We start from the raw sequence: 18,345 nt of genomic DNA, 5'->3' as shown, positions 1-18,345 counted from the left end.
ACGAAGAATTTATATACAACAGCACCAAGGATGGAAATAGGTCAGTCGTTTTAGTGCTCTCTACGTGTTCCTTCTCTGTGACAGTTCTGAGTAGCAGTTGGAAGGCAGCCTGGGATTTCATTTAGAAGCGAGAAACAGAAGAAAAAGAAAAAAAGAAAGGAGGGGGTCATTTTGCTTGTTTTGATGCCCATGTGTCCCATTTTCAATTATGCCTCTCATCCACTCTCCCTGGGATACAGTGAGATGCCTACAAATGAGCCATGAGAAAATTTCAAAGGTTTGGATGCTCCATTCGGAAAACTCAGTGAAAAAAACTGTGCACCTTGTTGGGTTGTAAAACTTGACTTGAAATTAGTTGAGGACAAAATTTCCCTCGGGGTTTTAGTATTTTGAAAAGCCTGAAGGATTTTGTGTACCTGATTAGGGGGTTATTGTCTTCATGTTGTCAAGTCTTGCCCTATAGATTCTGGACTTTGCTTAGTATGTATAGCACCGCCTACACTTTAAATACTTTTTTGAGTAGTATCCAGGTTTGGAATACTTTTGTTTAGCTCTTCGTCATCTAAAACTTAGTCATCTATTCTAGACTGGTGGCTTAGAGCTGTCTGTGGTCAGTGGGGCATTCCCAGAAAGCGATTTGTATCATCTACAGTAAGTGGGCTAAGCTGCCATATGGACAGATTTCTGTAACCCTGTTAACTTGGGGCTGGGGTTTATCCTGCTTTCCTTAAGCTGTTTAACACGAGTCAGGAGATCTGCTGTCCAGCTGCCATAAATTTACTGATATCCACTGATATACAATTATCAACAATTGTACCAATTTACATTGACTGTGGATTTGGCCTTCTGGATTTTTTTTTTATTTGTTTATTCTTTTAAGAAAGTATAATAGTACCAGATGTAGCTGTCACTAACTAGACTCTAATTCTGGCTCAGTAACCAAACTTGAATGGTCACTCTGATTGCTTATTAGTACTAAAGTGTTTAAGAACATGAGAATTGCTACAGAGGACCAAACCAACAGTCTATTTAGTATCTTGTTTGTGTTGAGCAAGTGTCCTATGCTGGCAGTGATATAATGTTTGCAGTAATGTGTTAAGTATGTTGTATGTTTGATTGGTTTGTTTTTGTTGTTTGTTTTTTTTTTTTCCTCTATGGCTTCCTCCTTCCATTTATCTTTGTTTTAATTTTGATATACTTTCAAATACAGTTTTACCTGTTTGTCACATTTTTGCCTGGAAATCCTGTATGTGTTACAATGGAAACCACTATATTTGTAGCCTGAGTTTGGTTGACACCCTAGAAATAGATTTGGGAATCAAACTTTGGGATTGCTCCCATGCCCTGAATGTCACAAACAGTGGCACAGTAACCTCTGTGCACTCTGAGTGTCTCTGTCTCCTGGGTAGGCACTCTCTGCTTTTTGTGACCAGGTGTGTGCTCAGCTTCTCCTCCTTTCCACCTTTACCCCATTTATTCTCATCCTGCTTTTCATCACTACCTTATATTTTAGTCTCCACAGTCTTTAGATTCTTATATTGATAACTGATCTACTGTTTTTGTATATCTCCCCCTTCCCCTGTCCCCTTGCACTGTGACTCCAACTCTTTTGCTCTCTTTTGTCGTAGTGTTTTTGCATCATTCATCTTCACCTCTGCCCCCGAGTGTCAAATCTTATGGTGTATGCACCTTCCATTTTGGCCAGGGCTGTCTGTTGCTCTGTGTAGTATTCTTTTTAATCCATTAAGTTTGAAAGTTTCTCTTCTGAAGTTTTTGTCATCTCCTCAAATGTAAGAGTGAACAGCATGGCACAGTGGAGAAAGAAACAAACAGGGCTAAAGAGATTTTTGTGATGTCAGATTTTGTCTCAAAATATTCCTTTCTTTTAACTGATAAAAGACAAATGTCCTCTGTTTGCAGTAGGACTTTGGGATTTTGCAATATTTTGTTTTGTTTTTTCCAGTTTGGTCAAGCTGTGACCCAGGTTAATGATCCTCTTTTGCTGAGAACTGTGGCCACAGCAATGTCTGCAGAGCATGTTTAGTGCCAGTGCAGAGAAATAACGGTGTTGGCAAATGGAAGTCCTGACTTCAAGGGCTGGGGGGAGGTTAGAAGAGCTATGAACACAAATTTGGAGAGAGTGAGTTGCGGGGTTTTTGAGTATTGTCCCAATTATTGTGCTGATTGCCTCAGGTAAGCCACTTCTCAGTTTTCAGTGATATGCTTGTGTATTGTTCATTACTGGAAAGCAGTTTCAAATATTTCTGAAGGAGAAAAAATTTGGTAATTGGCCTCTTTTCTGCTTTACATCCTCTCTGAACCTCTATCTGATAGTCATCCTGTCAAAACTGTCAAGGGAAGTAAAAAGCAAACAGGCTTTTTAGCCAAAATAATTTATCTGTAAGTTAAGCTTGAATATTGCATTCTGTGGAGTGGGGAGGTATCTGTTGTGCTTTGGGCAAGCAGTGCTCTTAGAGTTGGCTCATTTCCCTCCCCATACATAGCAGTTTAGCTCTTTGCTACACTGGAGAGAGTATCAACACTCATTTTTTCTTAGCTTGGCTACAGTTGCCTGTCCCAGTCTAGGGAAAATTTTTTTTCATATCTGAAGATAATTTTGCTAACCTGGCAACCTGTGTCCACTCCTTGAATTTTATTTGCTATTTATTTCTGCCTCCATAATTACCTGTGAGAAAACATGAGTAAATTTGGAACTGTGTTCACTTCAGATAAATAAGGCTTATTGAGATATCTAAAATCCTTATACCAGTATCTTGGATCTTAAACATTCACATTAAATTCTTGTGAGGATACATGGGTTTTGCACACATTACTTATGGCTGAAGGTCTGCCTGGACTTGCTGTGGGAATGACCTTGCTCAGAACAGTGATGTTTCCTTTCCTGGCTGTAACCCAGAGGCACACAAGGATGCATGCAGTCAAAAGTAAACAAATATTTTTCTGCTTCTTCCAGAGAGGGAGGTGATTTATTTACATTTTGTAGAGTCCTGAATTCTATTTATGACTCTGTCAGACGAGTGCAGAACAATCTTGGGCAATTCACTCAATCTCCCCCTCTGTTCCTGGGTCTTGGTTGCAAAGTGAGACTAATACTGTGCACCTGCCTCACTGAACCACTGGAGGACAGTTCCTTAATGTTTGTGAAATGCTCCAAGAACCTCAGTGAAAAAAACCCCTGTAGATGTCTGATTTTTAGGGGACTTGATTTAGCTCTTGAAGTACAAAGTCTTTGGTTTTGGAAACCAAAAAAAAAACCTGTGTAGAATTGTAATATCTGAATGCCAGATCTCCATCCCTAATTACAAGTTGCATGGATTTGTTCACAGTTTGACCTGAGCTTCACTCTGTGAACACTGGATACCTAGAAATAAATGAAATATCCATGTCACAGTGTGAAACAGTCTATATGCTCGATCAGGTATTGCATCCTTGGGATCTAAGGGGAACATAACACATCAGTACACCTGTTAACTACAGTGTGGATCTCTGCAAGGGTGGGCAAAACAGACATACCAAGCTGCTGGACATGATTACAATGGCCAGGATAGTGAGGAGGGCATGCATTTGTGCTTTCTACCTGGTTGGGATTTAGTACACAGTTAATTCCTCTCAATGTCATTTTGATTTTTTAGATGCATTTAAACTCCTTTTTTTTTCCTTTTCCACCCCCCTCCTATAGACAAATGTTTCTTCAGGGTTTGGATTTTTTCTTTGGTGCTGTTTGCTAGAACATGTTCTTTTTGCCTCTGGCACTAACATATGGATTTTCTATTTGTGTGACAAACAAGATAGCAGTTTACTTTGGAATCTTTGTTCCACCTGTTGCTCAAGATCCCCAGCTTTACATCTCAGTCTTCAGCTGGAACTGTTTTCAGGCATCCACTGTGACACTTGATGATGTTACAAAAAATGTGAGAATTCAACCTGCGAGCTGCATAATTTCAAGTGGCTGTCCAGATAGCAGATCTTTCTTTTCCGAGGATTTTTCTATCACCTTGCATTGTGCTAAACAATAATGCTAATCCATTCAATCACCTTGAATATTTTACTAATCTGTACTTATCCTGTGAAACTATCTTTGGTATTTAGATAGGAAATGCAAGCTGAGACCAGGCAAATACAAAGTGATTGTGATGTTCTTCTTCTTTTGAAGGAAGCATTTGATGCCATCTCTCTTAAATGCACATGCTTTCTGATTTGGTCACATGTTATTGATAATCATGGGCTATTTTTGTGCACGGCTTTTGTTTAGGAGCCATCACAAACCAATCTCATGAATCTTGCTTCCTGTCCTGTGGCATTGGCATGAGCATGTTTCTTTGCTCTGTGGCAATGACATTAGCATGTTATTTTTGTATTTAGTCTGCTTTGTTGGATATTTGGCTCAGCATGTTGTGTGGTGTTTTAACCTGTGGGGTTTATGGGGTTTTATGGTGTTATTTACCTCAGTTCATGTATCTTTCATTTCATTATTAGCATATGTTTAGGAAATAGGTGGAATAAATGGAAGAAGGCAACTGTGTCCTTCATTTGAATAATACATAGGTTTGTATAAGAAGTGAATCAGAAACCATGTAGGGACATGGCCTAATTTTTGAAAGGATGTTTTGAAAAAAAATTGTGCTATCTTCCTCCACCTGGATTTTCTTCTCCCTTCTCATCATTTCTAATCCTCTTGCCAAAGCTGCTTTCTCAACTTTAAAATCTTTCTGGAATTAAGTGGCTTCTGGATCTTGACAATGCAACATTTTGATGCATGTGTTTGTCACATCCTGATTAGATTGGTATAACTCCTGCTCTCCCAGGCCCCTCTCAAAACTCAATTCATAAACCAGAGTTTCATACAAGATGCTTCCACTAGGGTGATGAAACAGAGAAATTCAATCATACCACGCATAGGTTATCCATTTTCCAGAGGCTGATGGGAGAGATTGGATTTTCAGAGCTCTTCTGGGCTGTTTTCTTTTGTTTTGTTTTGTTTTCTTTGCTTCTGTTCTTGTCTTCTGGGCTTCAATAAATTCTCTTTTCAAGTGGAGAAAGTAATTTTCATCTCTTCCTGGCCATGAAACTATTCTTTCCACGTGCTTCCATTGCAGGTGAACCACTTAATTTTGTAATCCTCAGATTTCTTTACCTCCACTTTCTTTTTCAAGCACATGCATGGAAAGAGTGACCCATTTCACTACCGTCAGTGTTTGTTTGGTTGGTTTTTTTTTTATTAATTCTGTCCTGTGAGCTTTAGATAGAGATACCACAACTTTCTTGGCAGGCATTTAGGTCAAGCCAATGGAGAGAAATCATTTGATTCTGAAGGCAGTGAATTGCTCTTTTCCCTACATGCCTCCAGTAATCCCATTTTGTGAGCCTTTCGAACACAGTCTTGCATTTTTCTGTTGAAAGGCAAGAACAAGAATTGACTTCTGAACTGCTCAAAGGTGGGAGCACTAACTAACAAAATCTAAGAACTAATTCAGTCTACAGTAGAAACCACACCACTCAGAGTCTAGTCCTAGTTTGAACAAACCAGGAAACAGCACTGTTGAATAGTTTTCTGTCTTGCCTGCCAAATATTGAAGTACTTCTCAGGGCAGAGTATAGCTGAAGGGACTGGTTCCTGAACCCCATCAAGATAATTACATTGTGGGATAGGTTGGGAAAACAAGGACTGGCACTTCATCATGCCAGAAGCAGTGGTTTTAGAGGCTCAGGGATGGCATCTGAACTGGTGTTACCTGGTTTTGTCAGCAACGCTTCCAAACAGACTTGCCACGGGAGGAACTGCAAGTGCTAAAACAGTGAACATGAACCTACAAAATAATCCTTGCTTTTACTGCTGTGGGATACAGCAAGCTAATGGGCAGACCAGCTGGAAAGGTGAACTTTCTTCTTTTGTCCATTTAAAGCTCAAATGAATGTTTACAAGAATATGTAACAGAACCAAATGCCTTCATATTTACTATAAGATCACTGCACTGTCTGTCACTTATTAGTGGGGAAATGGGACACCACCTCAAAAGAGTATTTTGAGTTTTAGTCCCATATCAGCATGAATGTGGGCAGAGGATGAATTTATGAAAAATAAAAGAGGGAAAAATATAAAATTCAAATAGACTTTGCAGTCGCATAAAGAGACTTAGCTCAGTGTGAGTTCTTTAGAAGCTATTTCTGTGGCTTTCTCCAGAAAGTTATTAGACTGTTCTTATTTTTCTAAAATCTGTTCACCCATTTTGAATTTTAACTGAGATTTTAAAAGGTCATTTCTGTTAAGAAGAAAGCAACATTTGACCGAGCTGGCTTATTTTTGACAGTCTGGGGGGGTAGCAGTGTACGAAGAGAGTTATTGTTAGAGACCCATTGAATGAATCAGGCAAGATTCATTTTTGCTTCAAACTTTCCTAAGGCTTTAAACAGTTTTTGAAATGTTCTCATTGCTCCAGGCTCCCTAGTTCTCAGTCTCCCTGTGTGTCTAGAGGACACTGTCGTATCCCCCTCCCACCTCTATATTCTGAGGATGAATTGTTTCATGTTTGTTTATGCTAAGCCATGAAAGCTTGAAATTGAAATCTGTTCGCTCCTCCACTTCCCATTCATATATGTTCTTATTCATTGTACATTTTTGCTATAGGATTTCATCTCAAGGGTGCTGAACTGTGTGAGGCTGCAAATATGCAGAAAGTGAGTTATTCGGCGAGTCTGTGAAGTGTCGTGTCCCACAGCTGGGTTCTCTGGTGTCCACCGAGATATGAACAGCTATTGAAACTTTCCCTGTATCTAAAACTTTCATAGAATTATTAAAGAGAAAGAGTTTAATGTAGACCTCTGGAGGTCTTCAGTCCATTCTCAAAGCAGGGCTAACTTCAAGTGTTGCATTGGTTACTTAGGGCTTTTTACAGGCAAGATTTGAAAATCTCCATGGATAAAAAGTCATAATGTGGGAGGTTTTTCCCCCCATGAGGATTCTCTGTTGTGTAATTAAAATTGACTTCATTATATAATCTTTCCAATGGAGATTGAAAGCTGTGGATGCCCCATCCCTGGAAGTGTTCAAGGCCAGGCTGGATGGAGCCCTGAGCAACCTGGTCTAGTGGAAGATGTCCCTGCATGGGTGTTGAAAGTAGATGGTCTTTAAGGTCTCTTTCAACCCAAACCACTCTATGATCAGCTTCTACCTGAACTCTTTCCTGATCTGCCTGGGTAATGGTTACCTGAAGGTTTAGTTTGGCACATTGTCTCATCCTCACCTCTTTTCTTCAGCTGTTACATGGCTTCAGTAATTGTTGCATTCTTCCATACATCACAGAAAAAGATATAATAATGAATTTTTCTGGCAGTTTTTACCCCCATTTATGCCTGTTTTTGAGGGATAATAACAAAATAAGGAAAACGCTCTGAACCCCTGAAGGTTTAAATTTTTTTGATTTAACATTCTCATCAGGATCCTCAAACTAATCTGTTATTGTACCATTATTCATTGCAATGAGATGTTTCAGTGCTCTGGAATCAAAATGTGTAGTTTCAGCTTGGCTTGGTATCAAATCACATTCTGCTGGTGCATTGCAGTGATTGATAGAAGTTACATTTTAAGTGCTTTACATTCCCATTCTTCTGCATCAGACAAGGATCTGCATCGGACAACTGACCCATGTCTCATGTGATGGCACCAAATCCCCTCACACGTTGTTCTGAGTCAGTAAGAGGAGATGTCATGGAGTATGATGAGAAATGTATCTTTGCCTGGTAGCTTTTCTTCTAGGGAGTGTTTGACTGATGGGATTGGTGGAAAATATAAAGCCTAACTGATTTGAGGTAGAAACTGGAAAGGGACCGGAGACCACCACGCTGTCAAATAGTTCCTGGTTCTCTGTGTTGTTTGGGCTGAGGCAACACCATGCAGCGAAGCTCAGATGGTAAAACTCTGCCCCTTAAATTAACAAGTGATTGGGAAAGATCTGAGTCTCATTTAACTCCCTCTGAAAGCATCTGGGCTTTTTGTTGATTGCAATCAGAGACAGATCAGGGCTTTACAGCTTGCCTGCCATCTCCTGAGATGTTATGTGACAAACAAGACACTGGTATTATTTCTGCTATGAAATGTTTGTTGTTTTATCATAGCAGTGATTATAGGAAGAACATTTGCATCATTCTCAGTTTCTGCTGGACTTTCTAAAGATGAAATAATGTGGAGGTTTTAGTGTGTTTGTTTGGGTTGTGATTTTTTCGTTGTTTTGGATTTCAACTGACTTGGCCACATTGTCCCTTTGCTGAGGCAGAGTAGTCACATGGCAGGTACTAAAACAATCTAATAGAATAAGGTTAATCTTCTCTCTTTAATTAGACAGCAATATGTAACACACCCAATGGGCCAGATGACCTTGAAAATTAAAGTGAGAATACAGACATGTTTGAGAGGAAAATATCTTTAGTTACAGGGGTTTGGGGGTAAAAGGAGCAAGAGGAAATGTTCACTGATACTACAGTACAACCCAACACAATGCCCTTTCTCCACCCAAACCCTAAGAGAATGTCTCTCAAAAAATGGACTAGGATATCTTATTGCTTTTATAGGCATTTCAGGATTGTTTGTTCAGTGCGAATTGTTAGTACAATCTTGTTGGAAATGAACCTCAAACAAATTCAGGGTCTGTCAGACAGTCTTTCTGCAATTCCATAAATCATTTAATTTCCATCTGTAGAACCTACTTTATTATTTCCTGTCAAAACAGCATGGAGGGTTGATACTGCTTTGTACAAGTGAAGAACCAAGGCATTGTAATTTTTCCCTAGGTTGCATAGGACATCTTGACAGTCTCATGATGTCACTCTAAGTGAACCACTGGATCATTTGCCCCTTTCCTGTATTATGAGACTTGGGGTTTTGTTCAGGATTTCCCATGCACCTGTAAAATTTTGACTTAGTTGTGGTAAAGGGACTTTATATGGGAGTGCCTGGCTAATGGACATATCCCTGACTCCAAATTCTGATGGTATTTACCCATGCCATCTGATGAAGCAGGGTAGGCTGCTTGCAGGCGTGCAGGGGTGTGCAGGGACAATAAAAGGGGCCTTCTCTCCCACCCACCCAAAGTGGATATTTATGTATGCAAAAAGTCATTTGCAAGCTGAACAATTTGCAGATGTGGCAAGACTATGCAGGAGTACAATCAATATTCTTATTCTAGCTGTGCATGGGAGCGGGAAATAGCTGAGTGTGTCAGAGGCTGTTAGCAAACATAGATATAAAAGGGAGCCAACACCCATGCCCTGGTGCTGGGTGGTTAAGCCTTGCTCCTCAGAATTCAGCCAGCAGTCTGCCAGTCCTGTGCTGCTTTTCTGTTTGCCATCTCAACAGAACAGCACACACCTTCTTGACAGATTTAGTATCAAGTCAAACCCTTGCTTCAGGATATCAAAGGCTTTTGTGATGATGGAGATGGATGAGTTCTGGCATGACCTATTGAGGATGTGTGTGCAGCATCACTGCCTTTGCATAAGGAATGTTCTGGATGCAGATAGTCTGGTGGCCTGTAATGTAGCAGAGTAATCATTTAATTCTATTCAAGAGAGTAAAGGCAATATCAGGTCCCAACCACCACATATTAGAGCAGGTTCTTAGACACAGTTGAATGTAGCAGTATTGGGATCCAAAGCCAAGAAAAATGGCTGAATTAAGGTATAACTGAAAACCACCTAAACCCCATTTACTATCCAGTAATGTCTTAGCATTTTGTGGTAACCTCTGGCTGTCCTAATTCTACAAACTTGGATTCTGTCCACTCACATTGCCCTTTTTGTGTCAGATTTGGAGAAGGCTTGAGTTCAGTCAGCTTCAGCTCAAATCAGAGTGCAATAAATGCTGGACATGTGACATACTATGTAAATCCACATTCTCTTAAAAAAAAAACTCCTGTCCTTGGCCTCTCAGATACAGTGGCCCAAATAAGTGGATGTCTGTTATTTAAGCCACTTTTTGTCCCAATTGCTCTTTTATGAATTGGGGACAATGTGGTCCCCTCTTGTTCAGTGCTGTTGGGAAAATTAGTCCATCAGTATTTATAAAGCAGTTGTCTCCTGCAGTGCTGAGCGCTTCAGAAAAGCCATGAAGAACTGAATAGCTCTGTCCTTGGAGCAGGCTTCGAGTAGCAAGCAGTTAAGCAGGAGCCTAGGGTTGCATATTGAACAATAAGGAAAAGCCAAAATATTGAATAGTCCACTCATTAATGAACAGTGCTGATCCTGTGCACAGAATAAAGCAAGAGCCCTGTGGAAAAACACCCTGTGTTCCTGCAGTTAAAGGCTGTGTCACAGTAACAGCAAGCTCAGGGCTGAAGGAAGCTTGTATGTATCTGTGCAGCTGTGGCATATCCAAACTTTTTAAGAGCTCATCATTGTGACATTAAGGTTGGCTCCTTTTGAAGTTTTCTGTGTGTGAGTCTGGTAGTAAGAGCTGAACCACCTTTTGGGAGTGTTCGTATAATGCTGGGCTACAGGGAACATGATGTGTGTTTCCTCTTGCTTGAAGGTGAGTAGGTTAAGCAAGACTGCCAGCTTTGGATGCGAAGAAGTAAGGGAAATATGTGTTGTAATATGTGGGAATATCATCCTACAGCAGCTGATGATTGTGAGGTGTGTTGCGTGTGATTATTTGCATAGTCTGAGGGAGGGCAGAGGTGGGAACACAAGTATAATTCCAGATGAGCCATTTTCTCAGAAATGCTTACATGTGTATTAGCTGTTTTCTGTGAACCACTGTGATGATGAACCACTTAATTTCACCCAACCTCCACCTCCAGGAATGTAGACAAAAAAAAAAAGTACAAATAGTTTAAAGGAGAGTTGCCTGTCTGCAGGGAAACGTTTGTTAGGAGACAGAATTAGGGCATTGTGTGGAAGTGTCAAGCAGATCGAGCAGGAGGGCCTAGAGGAGTTTGGCTTGTTGACAGGGTGGGAATCCAGTAAATTAAGCACATGTTAAAATTCTCTTTCTCAGTGGTTTACAGCTTGTGATTCATGAGCAGGTGGCTTTTGGACTACACTGGAAAAGAATATTCATATAATACTGCATTATGGGTTATGTATGTGAGATTTCTCAAGGGTCTGTGGCTAAAGTGGAAATTTTTTGGGATCCAAAAATTGGAAAAAACCGCTGTCTCCTGTGTTCATCTCATTAAGTCAGTGATATGTTTGGTTTTGAAAAGGCCAAACAATGAATCAGGCTTTAAAATGGAAGAACTGTAGGTGTTCTCAATAACTTGGTTAAAGCACCTGAGTGCGCAAGATTGATGTGGCAGTGTGACTCAGTGTGCAGCTGGGAACAGGAGTCTGAAAACACTTTCCCAGGGCAGGACAGATGGGACATGCTCCTGAAGAGCATGTGTTCAGAGAGAGACCCACACAAGGGGAAAGGCATGAGTTTCCTATGGGAGAGCTTTGCTGAACTGTGGGTTGCCTCCCAGGGAAAATGCTGGAAACCCTGTCCCTTGAAACGCTGACAGTTGGGCTGGGCACCCTGCAGGAAAATATGTGGAGGGGGAAGAGTCCTATGATAGCCTGAGGGGTGAGCTGCACTAGGGATGGGATCTCACTGTCTGACATCCCAGGCACACTCACAGGGCGGAGGGCTCCTGACTGCAGGATGAGTTTTTATTTCTGGCATGCTGCTTTGTGCCCAGGAATCCTTCTGGCATTGCTGAGGACCTGGGGTGTGGGGGGAGAGTTAATGCAAGAATTGAGATATATCCTGAAGATCAGAGCATGCCCCTGTCATGTGGGGATGTGTGTCTTCCTTGGTGCGTGTGTCTGTGGCGCCTATTACCAGCTCTGAGAAATGCATGTATTCATCAGAAAGAGAAAATATCCCTTTGTGTTTATTCTTATTTAACATTGTTTACACAGAAAATGGAGAAACACATCTTTAACCGTCATGTACGATTTAAAATTATGTCAGTACGCCGTGCAGTGCTCATTCTGCAAACATCTACTCCACCATGTGGTCTCTGGGAGCTAGTGCTGGTCTCCTATGCACGGCCACTCCGCTCTGCCTGGAGCACTCTGCAGTGGTTCTGCTAAATAGCCTTTGTGAGGGTTTCCAGAGCTCTAAATTAAAAATGCGGGAAGCTGGGGAGGAGGAGAATCTGCTGGGAGGGAGGGGGGGTTTCTCTGTAGCAGGAGTGTTAGGATGTCTTGCTACCTAATTGCTTTAGAATATGTGGGCTTGAATTAGTCCTCTTTAATGAATAATAGGCAAATGCATAAATCACAAACCCCAAGCACCCGAATGGTGAAATGCACACTAATGAAGACCTGACTTTGATGGCAGGTGTAGAGTTGGTTTGTAAAATGTCGTGAATATATCAGTTTTAAAATGATATTTATTAAAAGAAGCAAATCTTCCGTGTGTTGCCCTTGCCTTTAGTCTCTCACGCCGCACACCTGCTCTCCCTGCATGCTCTTGCAGGCTGCAGTCTCATGGCAGTTCCCCGCTATAACTCTTGCTTCAAGAACTGCAACAATAGAGACCAATTACCCTCTGTCTCCACTCTTATTGCCATGAGCCCAGGAGGGAAAAAGAAAAAAAAAAAGAGTGCTCCCCCTCCCCACTACCTTTTCAATTTCAAATCCTCACCCTGTTGGTAGTGCCATTTGTGGGTTGGAACTCCCTGCTTTGTGTTCGGCATTATCTGGAGATTCACCTGGTGCTGATCCAATGAACCAACGCAACCTCACAAAGCTGAAGGGAAGGGTGTAGAGTTCTCTTTGTAATAAATCACATGCCGTGAAAAAGGATTTCTTTACCTCCTTCCCTCCATTATTCTCCATATCTCACCTTGTGGAAATGGGTCTGTTAGTAAGAGACTTAGACTCACATGGTTTGGAAAAACGAGCAGGGGAGGGAGGACTGAAGTGAAAGGAAGGCAGAGTTCCTGGAGGTTTCTATAGCTTGGAGATTCCAGAAGGGAGAGGCACACCCTAAAAGAATGAGAAGCAGCCCTAAAAAAATAAACCCAGCATTGGCCTTGGTACTAAATCTGTATCAGTTCTAGAAAGGGACAAGGATGTTGTCATTGAAGCAGCTGCACAGGAAATCCTTAAAAGCAGTGATGTCCCAGAGGCAAAGGGGTTCTGTCCAGATAACTGCCCAGCAAGCTGCATGCTGGTCTGAACATCTTTGGTTTCACTGAGTTGAGCTGGTAACCTCTTGAGATCTGGCTGCCTCCCAAGTAGGGAGGGATGAATACTGCAAAATGTTTCAGTTTCCATTGCAATTTTGAAACTCATTTGCTTTGACTGAATTTGCACTGTGTTTATGTAAATTTATAAACACTGTAATAAATTTATCTACTTAGAGAAAGCAGAAATTTTAGAAAAAGGCTGGGAAACATTCATGAAACACGAATTCTAATTCAACAAGAATATTCACAGAACCTGATTTAAATGTACAGTCAGTCACAGAGCAGAAATATCGTATGTGGTCTGTATATCTAGCAAACTCTAGCAAGCATAATCCAAAATTCAAACAACTATTATCAGCTTAAATATTTTAAATTGCATACATGTCATTTTTTGTGGTAGCAATGACTATGTGAGAAACAACCCAGGTTTTCACAGTAGGAATGAAAACCACAATCAGGTGCTACTTTGCTTGTTATAAAAAGCTCCCCTACTTCTGCCTGTGCTTTTTTTCTAACCTGTGAGAATCTGTGCCAGCACTTTTTGGGCTCCATGGCAATGTGACCTGCCACATTTGTAAGAGCATGAATGGGCGTGGTCATTAAGCCTCATGGAATGGGATATTCTGCAATGCCCTTGCTCTGGAAAACCCCCAACGCTCACCGATTTTGAAGCTGCTTTTGTCTTCCCTTGCATCTCTTGGAGTCTCTGTCTTCTGATTTTCTGTTTTCCATGCTCCCTTTCCAAGATCATCCTTAAACAGCCCTTTGATATAATTTAGGTGGTTTTTTTCTCCCCTCGTAATTTTTTTACTGAACACGATAAATCTAATCTGTATAGGGCAGATCTGGAGGCACTTTCAAAATTAGGGGAACACTTATAGGCAGGTGAGGTGTATTGAAGCCAATGACAACACTTGCAGTCTGAGCAAGAGAGCTGATCTCATGTTGAAAGACTATGTATTGTATTGGAACACAGTTGTTTCCTACCACAGAGCTGCTGTTTCCAGACTATATCTGTATTTCTACTTTGCCTACCCAGTGCTTGAAGCAGCAGGCAAACAGTTAAGCAGCAGAACCAGCAGCACAGTGTACTAAAAATGATCTGGTTTAAAACTGGGAGGAGGAATTAAACAGCAGTGCAAGATGCAATTTTTAAGTCATCCTGTTCAAGCTCTTGCATTGGAGGTATTAGCCACAAGGGAGATCACATCATCTGGGAGCAAAAGAATATAATGAATGCAGGATCTGTAAGAGGCATGTGGGAGACTCTTGCCGTATGTTTTGGTCATGTCCTGATATACGTGAGCTTTGGGAGACAATTCTACATGTAATAGAGTCAATAATCAAATCTGAAGTACCAGGGAACACAACTTGATGTTTCCTTAGAGAGGCCATGAGTTTGCAGCAGATGAATAAAGAGAGAATGTGGTAGATACAAATTTGTCTTTAGGCAAAAAGGAAAGAAGAAAAAGGCTTAAAAACTGGGAGGGAGGAGAAAACTTTGCACTGTTTCCAAACTAGGAGGAAATAGTAATGCCTACATCAGAAACTTAATTAATTGTTGTTACATTGATAAAGATGTGATACACAACATCAAAGACTAGCTAAATGATATTTGAAAATTAATTTGGATTCCTATTAAATAGAGCTCAGAGGAGCTTCCCAAATGAATAACTTGTTTGTTAAGCATTGCTTCCTTCTGTTTATAAAGTCTTCTCAAGTAAAAACAACTAATTTCAACTGTTCTTGTTGCTTTAAATGAACAATGAGATTCATCATTTACCTGACATTTATGACACATCCAAATACTTCAAATTTCAATGCCTTAGTTAGGAACTTACAAAAATTAGGTAATGCTTACTTCTATTCCCTGTAGGGATGACTTAGGTAAGGTTATCTAAAAGGTCCCAAACCCCAAATTTAATATTGACAATCCATGTGTGAATTTAAAATTTGTTTTGGCACGCATAGCTTGGCCAATTCAATGTGCTTTGGAAGTGAACATAATGGAATCAAAATATACTCATTTTCTATAGTGTTATTAGTGTTAAATATTATTAAAAGAAAATGTAAATGTGACCCACTAACCATATAAAAGGATATAATTTCAGATTCTGAGCTCTTAAGAAAATTTTTGTACAGTAAGAATGTTGTTTTCTTGGGAACTGTGCCAAAATATGGTAAGAGTCATGACAGATTCCGCTTTTATTAAATGAAAAACTTATTCCTCTCATTCTGCTCTTCTACCAGTTTTATGCCAGTGTAATTCTACCTACATCTCTGGAAGTACTTCTGATTTTTATTAATGTCTATGAGTTCAAAAGAAGATAAGATTTAGTAGAACTGAGTGGAGAGAGTTTACATGAAGACAAACAGAAGAGAGAGAGAAATCCGATCCAATATGGTTTGCTTTAGAGTGGGATGGAGACAACTTACCGAGTTGTCTGTGGAATTGTAGCTTTTGGAGTGTCCAGAAAAGAAATCCCTCTGTTTTCTATACAAGCACAGAAGTGGAAGACAAGGAGGTGACTTCTCCATGACAGCAAGCCATCCAGTTCAGCAGTGATGGAGCTGCAGAGCTGGTAGTTGCAGAGCTCCCAGACAGCCTCATGGTTGGGTTGTCTAAGCCCAGCCCAGGGAGCACAGAAGGTCTTTCTTATACAAAAGAATGTCCCATTAACTTCGTATCTTTTGGTTCAGGGGAAAATATTTATTCATCAGTTTTGGAAATGAATTTCAACCTCTGGTTTCATCCTCTCGCTTTTCTTAGCATTTCACCTCTCTGCTCTTAGTTTTTATATTATTTTCTTTTTGCCAGTTAAACCTATGGCTTTTGGCCATCAGATGCTTAGAAATTTTTGTCAAAGGATAGCACTACAGGAGTAAATTTCTATTGTTTGCATAGGTGTGTTTAAAAGATTAGAGCTGAAAAGACCTGCTTGTAATAGACTGGGGATCGATGAAAGCTCTTCTTTCCTCGAGAAGCTTTAAGGCTTAGAGCAAGGTTGATTTTTTTGTTTATTTGGTTTTACTATAGAGGAAGCTCTCTACCTGGGCTTTTATTATTTGTGTGGTCTTTCACAGATGCCTGAGTAAGACCTACCCAGGGTCCACTGATCCTGAGCTCAGCTTGAGATGACAGAGAGACTTCTCTTCCTGCATGTATCAGTGGCCAAAAATTGTCTAGGTGATCTCTGCACTAGGCAAGGGACATGATTTCCACCTCCCCCTATTTGTGCCACTTCCAGCTTTTTAATTTCTCCTGTGTTCACTCTAATGACAGCCTCTTGAGTTTCAGTGGGACTTCACAAAGAATGGGATACTACTCCATAGGACTGGGAGCAGCAGAATCAAATGTACTGAGAGGGATGTGAGTTAGGGCAGGAAGGGGAAGCCAAGGTGGCATACATGCTTCAACGCTTACAGGATTTGATGGCCAATAAGCATTTTAACTTGGTGTCTTGGTTGGCTAACTTTTGTGTAGGCAATTGCAGGAGGGGGAGAGACTGAGGCCCTGGGTTAGTGGAACAATGACATTCATGCTTTAAAACCCTTAAGCACCTACTTAACGGCCATCGATTACAATGCTCTTTACAGCTTTGCTGAGTCAAAGCCTGACTGAGGGCAAACTAAAGGTCTGGTGGTGCAGTGTATGAATCACCCTCGTAGCTACAGACCCTCAGCCAGAGCATGGAAGAGAAGGGGACCTCAAAGGTCAGGCAGACTGTTCCAGAGCCAGCCTGCCAAGCTGGAAAAAGGCAAAGAGTGAGCACAGGTGGTATGGAGGGGAAGAAGGCCGAATTACCAAAGGTGTTTCAGTGATATTCTGCTGGTCACATTATTTCTAAAAGTGGCCATTACTGCAGTCTTACCTCAGGAGAGTATTTGCTTTTTCCCATTAGAAGAACATATTTAAATACATCAGCTGCAGAATATAGCCCTAATTCTGCAGCAGAACCCAGAAGAGGCTGCAGCCCATACATGTCATTTGTGTGTGTTTGTTTTTGTGTGCATGCAGGTGCTCGCTGATGGGGTTCGATTTAAACCGGCACTGGGCAAATCCATCTCCTTGGGCTCATCCCACACTGCACGGAGTGAAACAGCTCATCATCGACATGTACAACAATCCGGTGAGTGGGGAAAGGGGATGCCAGAACAACCCCTTGCTGAGGTACCAACTCCTTCTCGCTGCAGGGTTGTGTGAGGTGCAAGTAACTCTGACGTGGTTTAATCCAGTGGTAAACCAAAATAAGGGAGAAGTCAGCGAGCACACACACACCGCGTGAGATCGGGCAACATTTGTGTCTTTTGTCACAGGAAGCATCAGAAGTGGAGAGAGCAAGTGAAATGAAGTTCAGCTCGGATTAAATATGAAATAATTCTGCAAGCAGGGCCTAAATTCAATCGAGCTGCTCTCATGCTCTGAGCCGGATTCAAAACAGCAGGTCCCCCAAATTGAATTATGGAATGGCATTGATGCTTAATCCGGAGCTCTGGCAGGAGTTGCTGTGTAACATGCAGTGCAGGAGGGGGAGAATATTTGCAAATATTATATAAACACGCACGCACACAGTCATGCTCACTCGGAAAAGCAGAGGTGTTCTTGAAGGTGAAATCTTAGCTAATCAGAGGAGATGGATTGCGGAGAATATGGAGAAGAGGAGTGGGAGGGAGGCAGACAGCTATTGAATGTTTGACATCAAAGCACAGAAGGATTATTGAACGTGGCACCTAAGAAAAACTGCTGAAAAAAAAATGGAGATGGGTAGGAAAAAATCACTACCAAAAATAAGAGGAGATTTTATAGATTATGATTTTTTTCCTTGTAGAATTCCTGGTATTTGTCCTTTCTTTTTGCTTCCCACTACGGAGAGGGAATTTGGATCTTTAATTCCCTAAAGCTTTGCTAATTTTTCCCTTTTATTTTTTTTTCTTTTCCTTTTTGTTACTTTGAAAAAGGACCTGGTTTGCCTTGCTAATAAAGAAAGAGGATTCTTACCCCTGGCTACATCATGTATAGGATAAGACCTTCTTTAATTTAACTCCTGGTTTTCCCAATACATCTTAATTGGACTTTTTATCTTCCACCTAGTAGTAATACCTGTACAGAAGAGGTTTTAGGTACAAGGAAGATAGGTTAATAGATAAGATCCTT

The 18,345-nt window shown here is 40.9% G+C and overlaps 1 protein-coding gene across 1 annotated transcript in view; it reads left to right on the top strand.

Annotated features, from left to right (window-relative positions):
* LOC108492771 (BEN domain-containing protein 5-like) overlaps nucleotides 1-18,345 on the top strand; it is a 922,669-nt gene that overhangs the window by 745,967 nt on the left and 158,357 nt on the right. The window contains exon 9 of the mRNA XM_017805436.1: nucleotides 17,209-17,320. Coding sequence (XP_017660925.1) covers nucleotides 17,209-17,320 — 112 coding nt within the window. The remainder of the gene's footprint in view (nucleotides 1-17,208; nucleotides 17,321-18,345) is intronic.

The sequence above is a fragment of the Lepidothrix coronata genome, unplaced genomic scaffold (assembly GCF_001604755.1).
Source record: "Lepidothrix coronata isolate B3197 unplaced genomic scaffold, Lepidothrix_coronata-1.0 Scaffold12, whole genome shotgun sequence".
NCBI classification, from domain to species: domain Eukaryota; kingdom Metazoa; phylum Chordata; class Aves; order Passeriformes; family Pipridae; genus Lepidothrix; species Lepidothrix coronata.
This window is presented reverse-complemented; position numbering and strand designations above follow the sequence as displayed.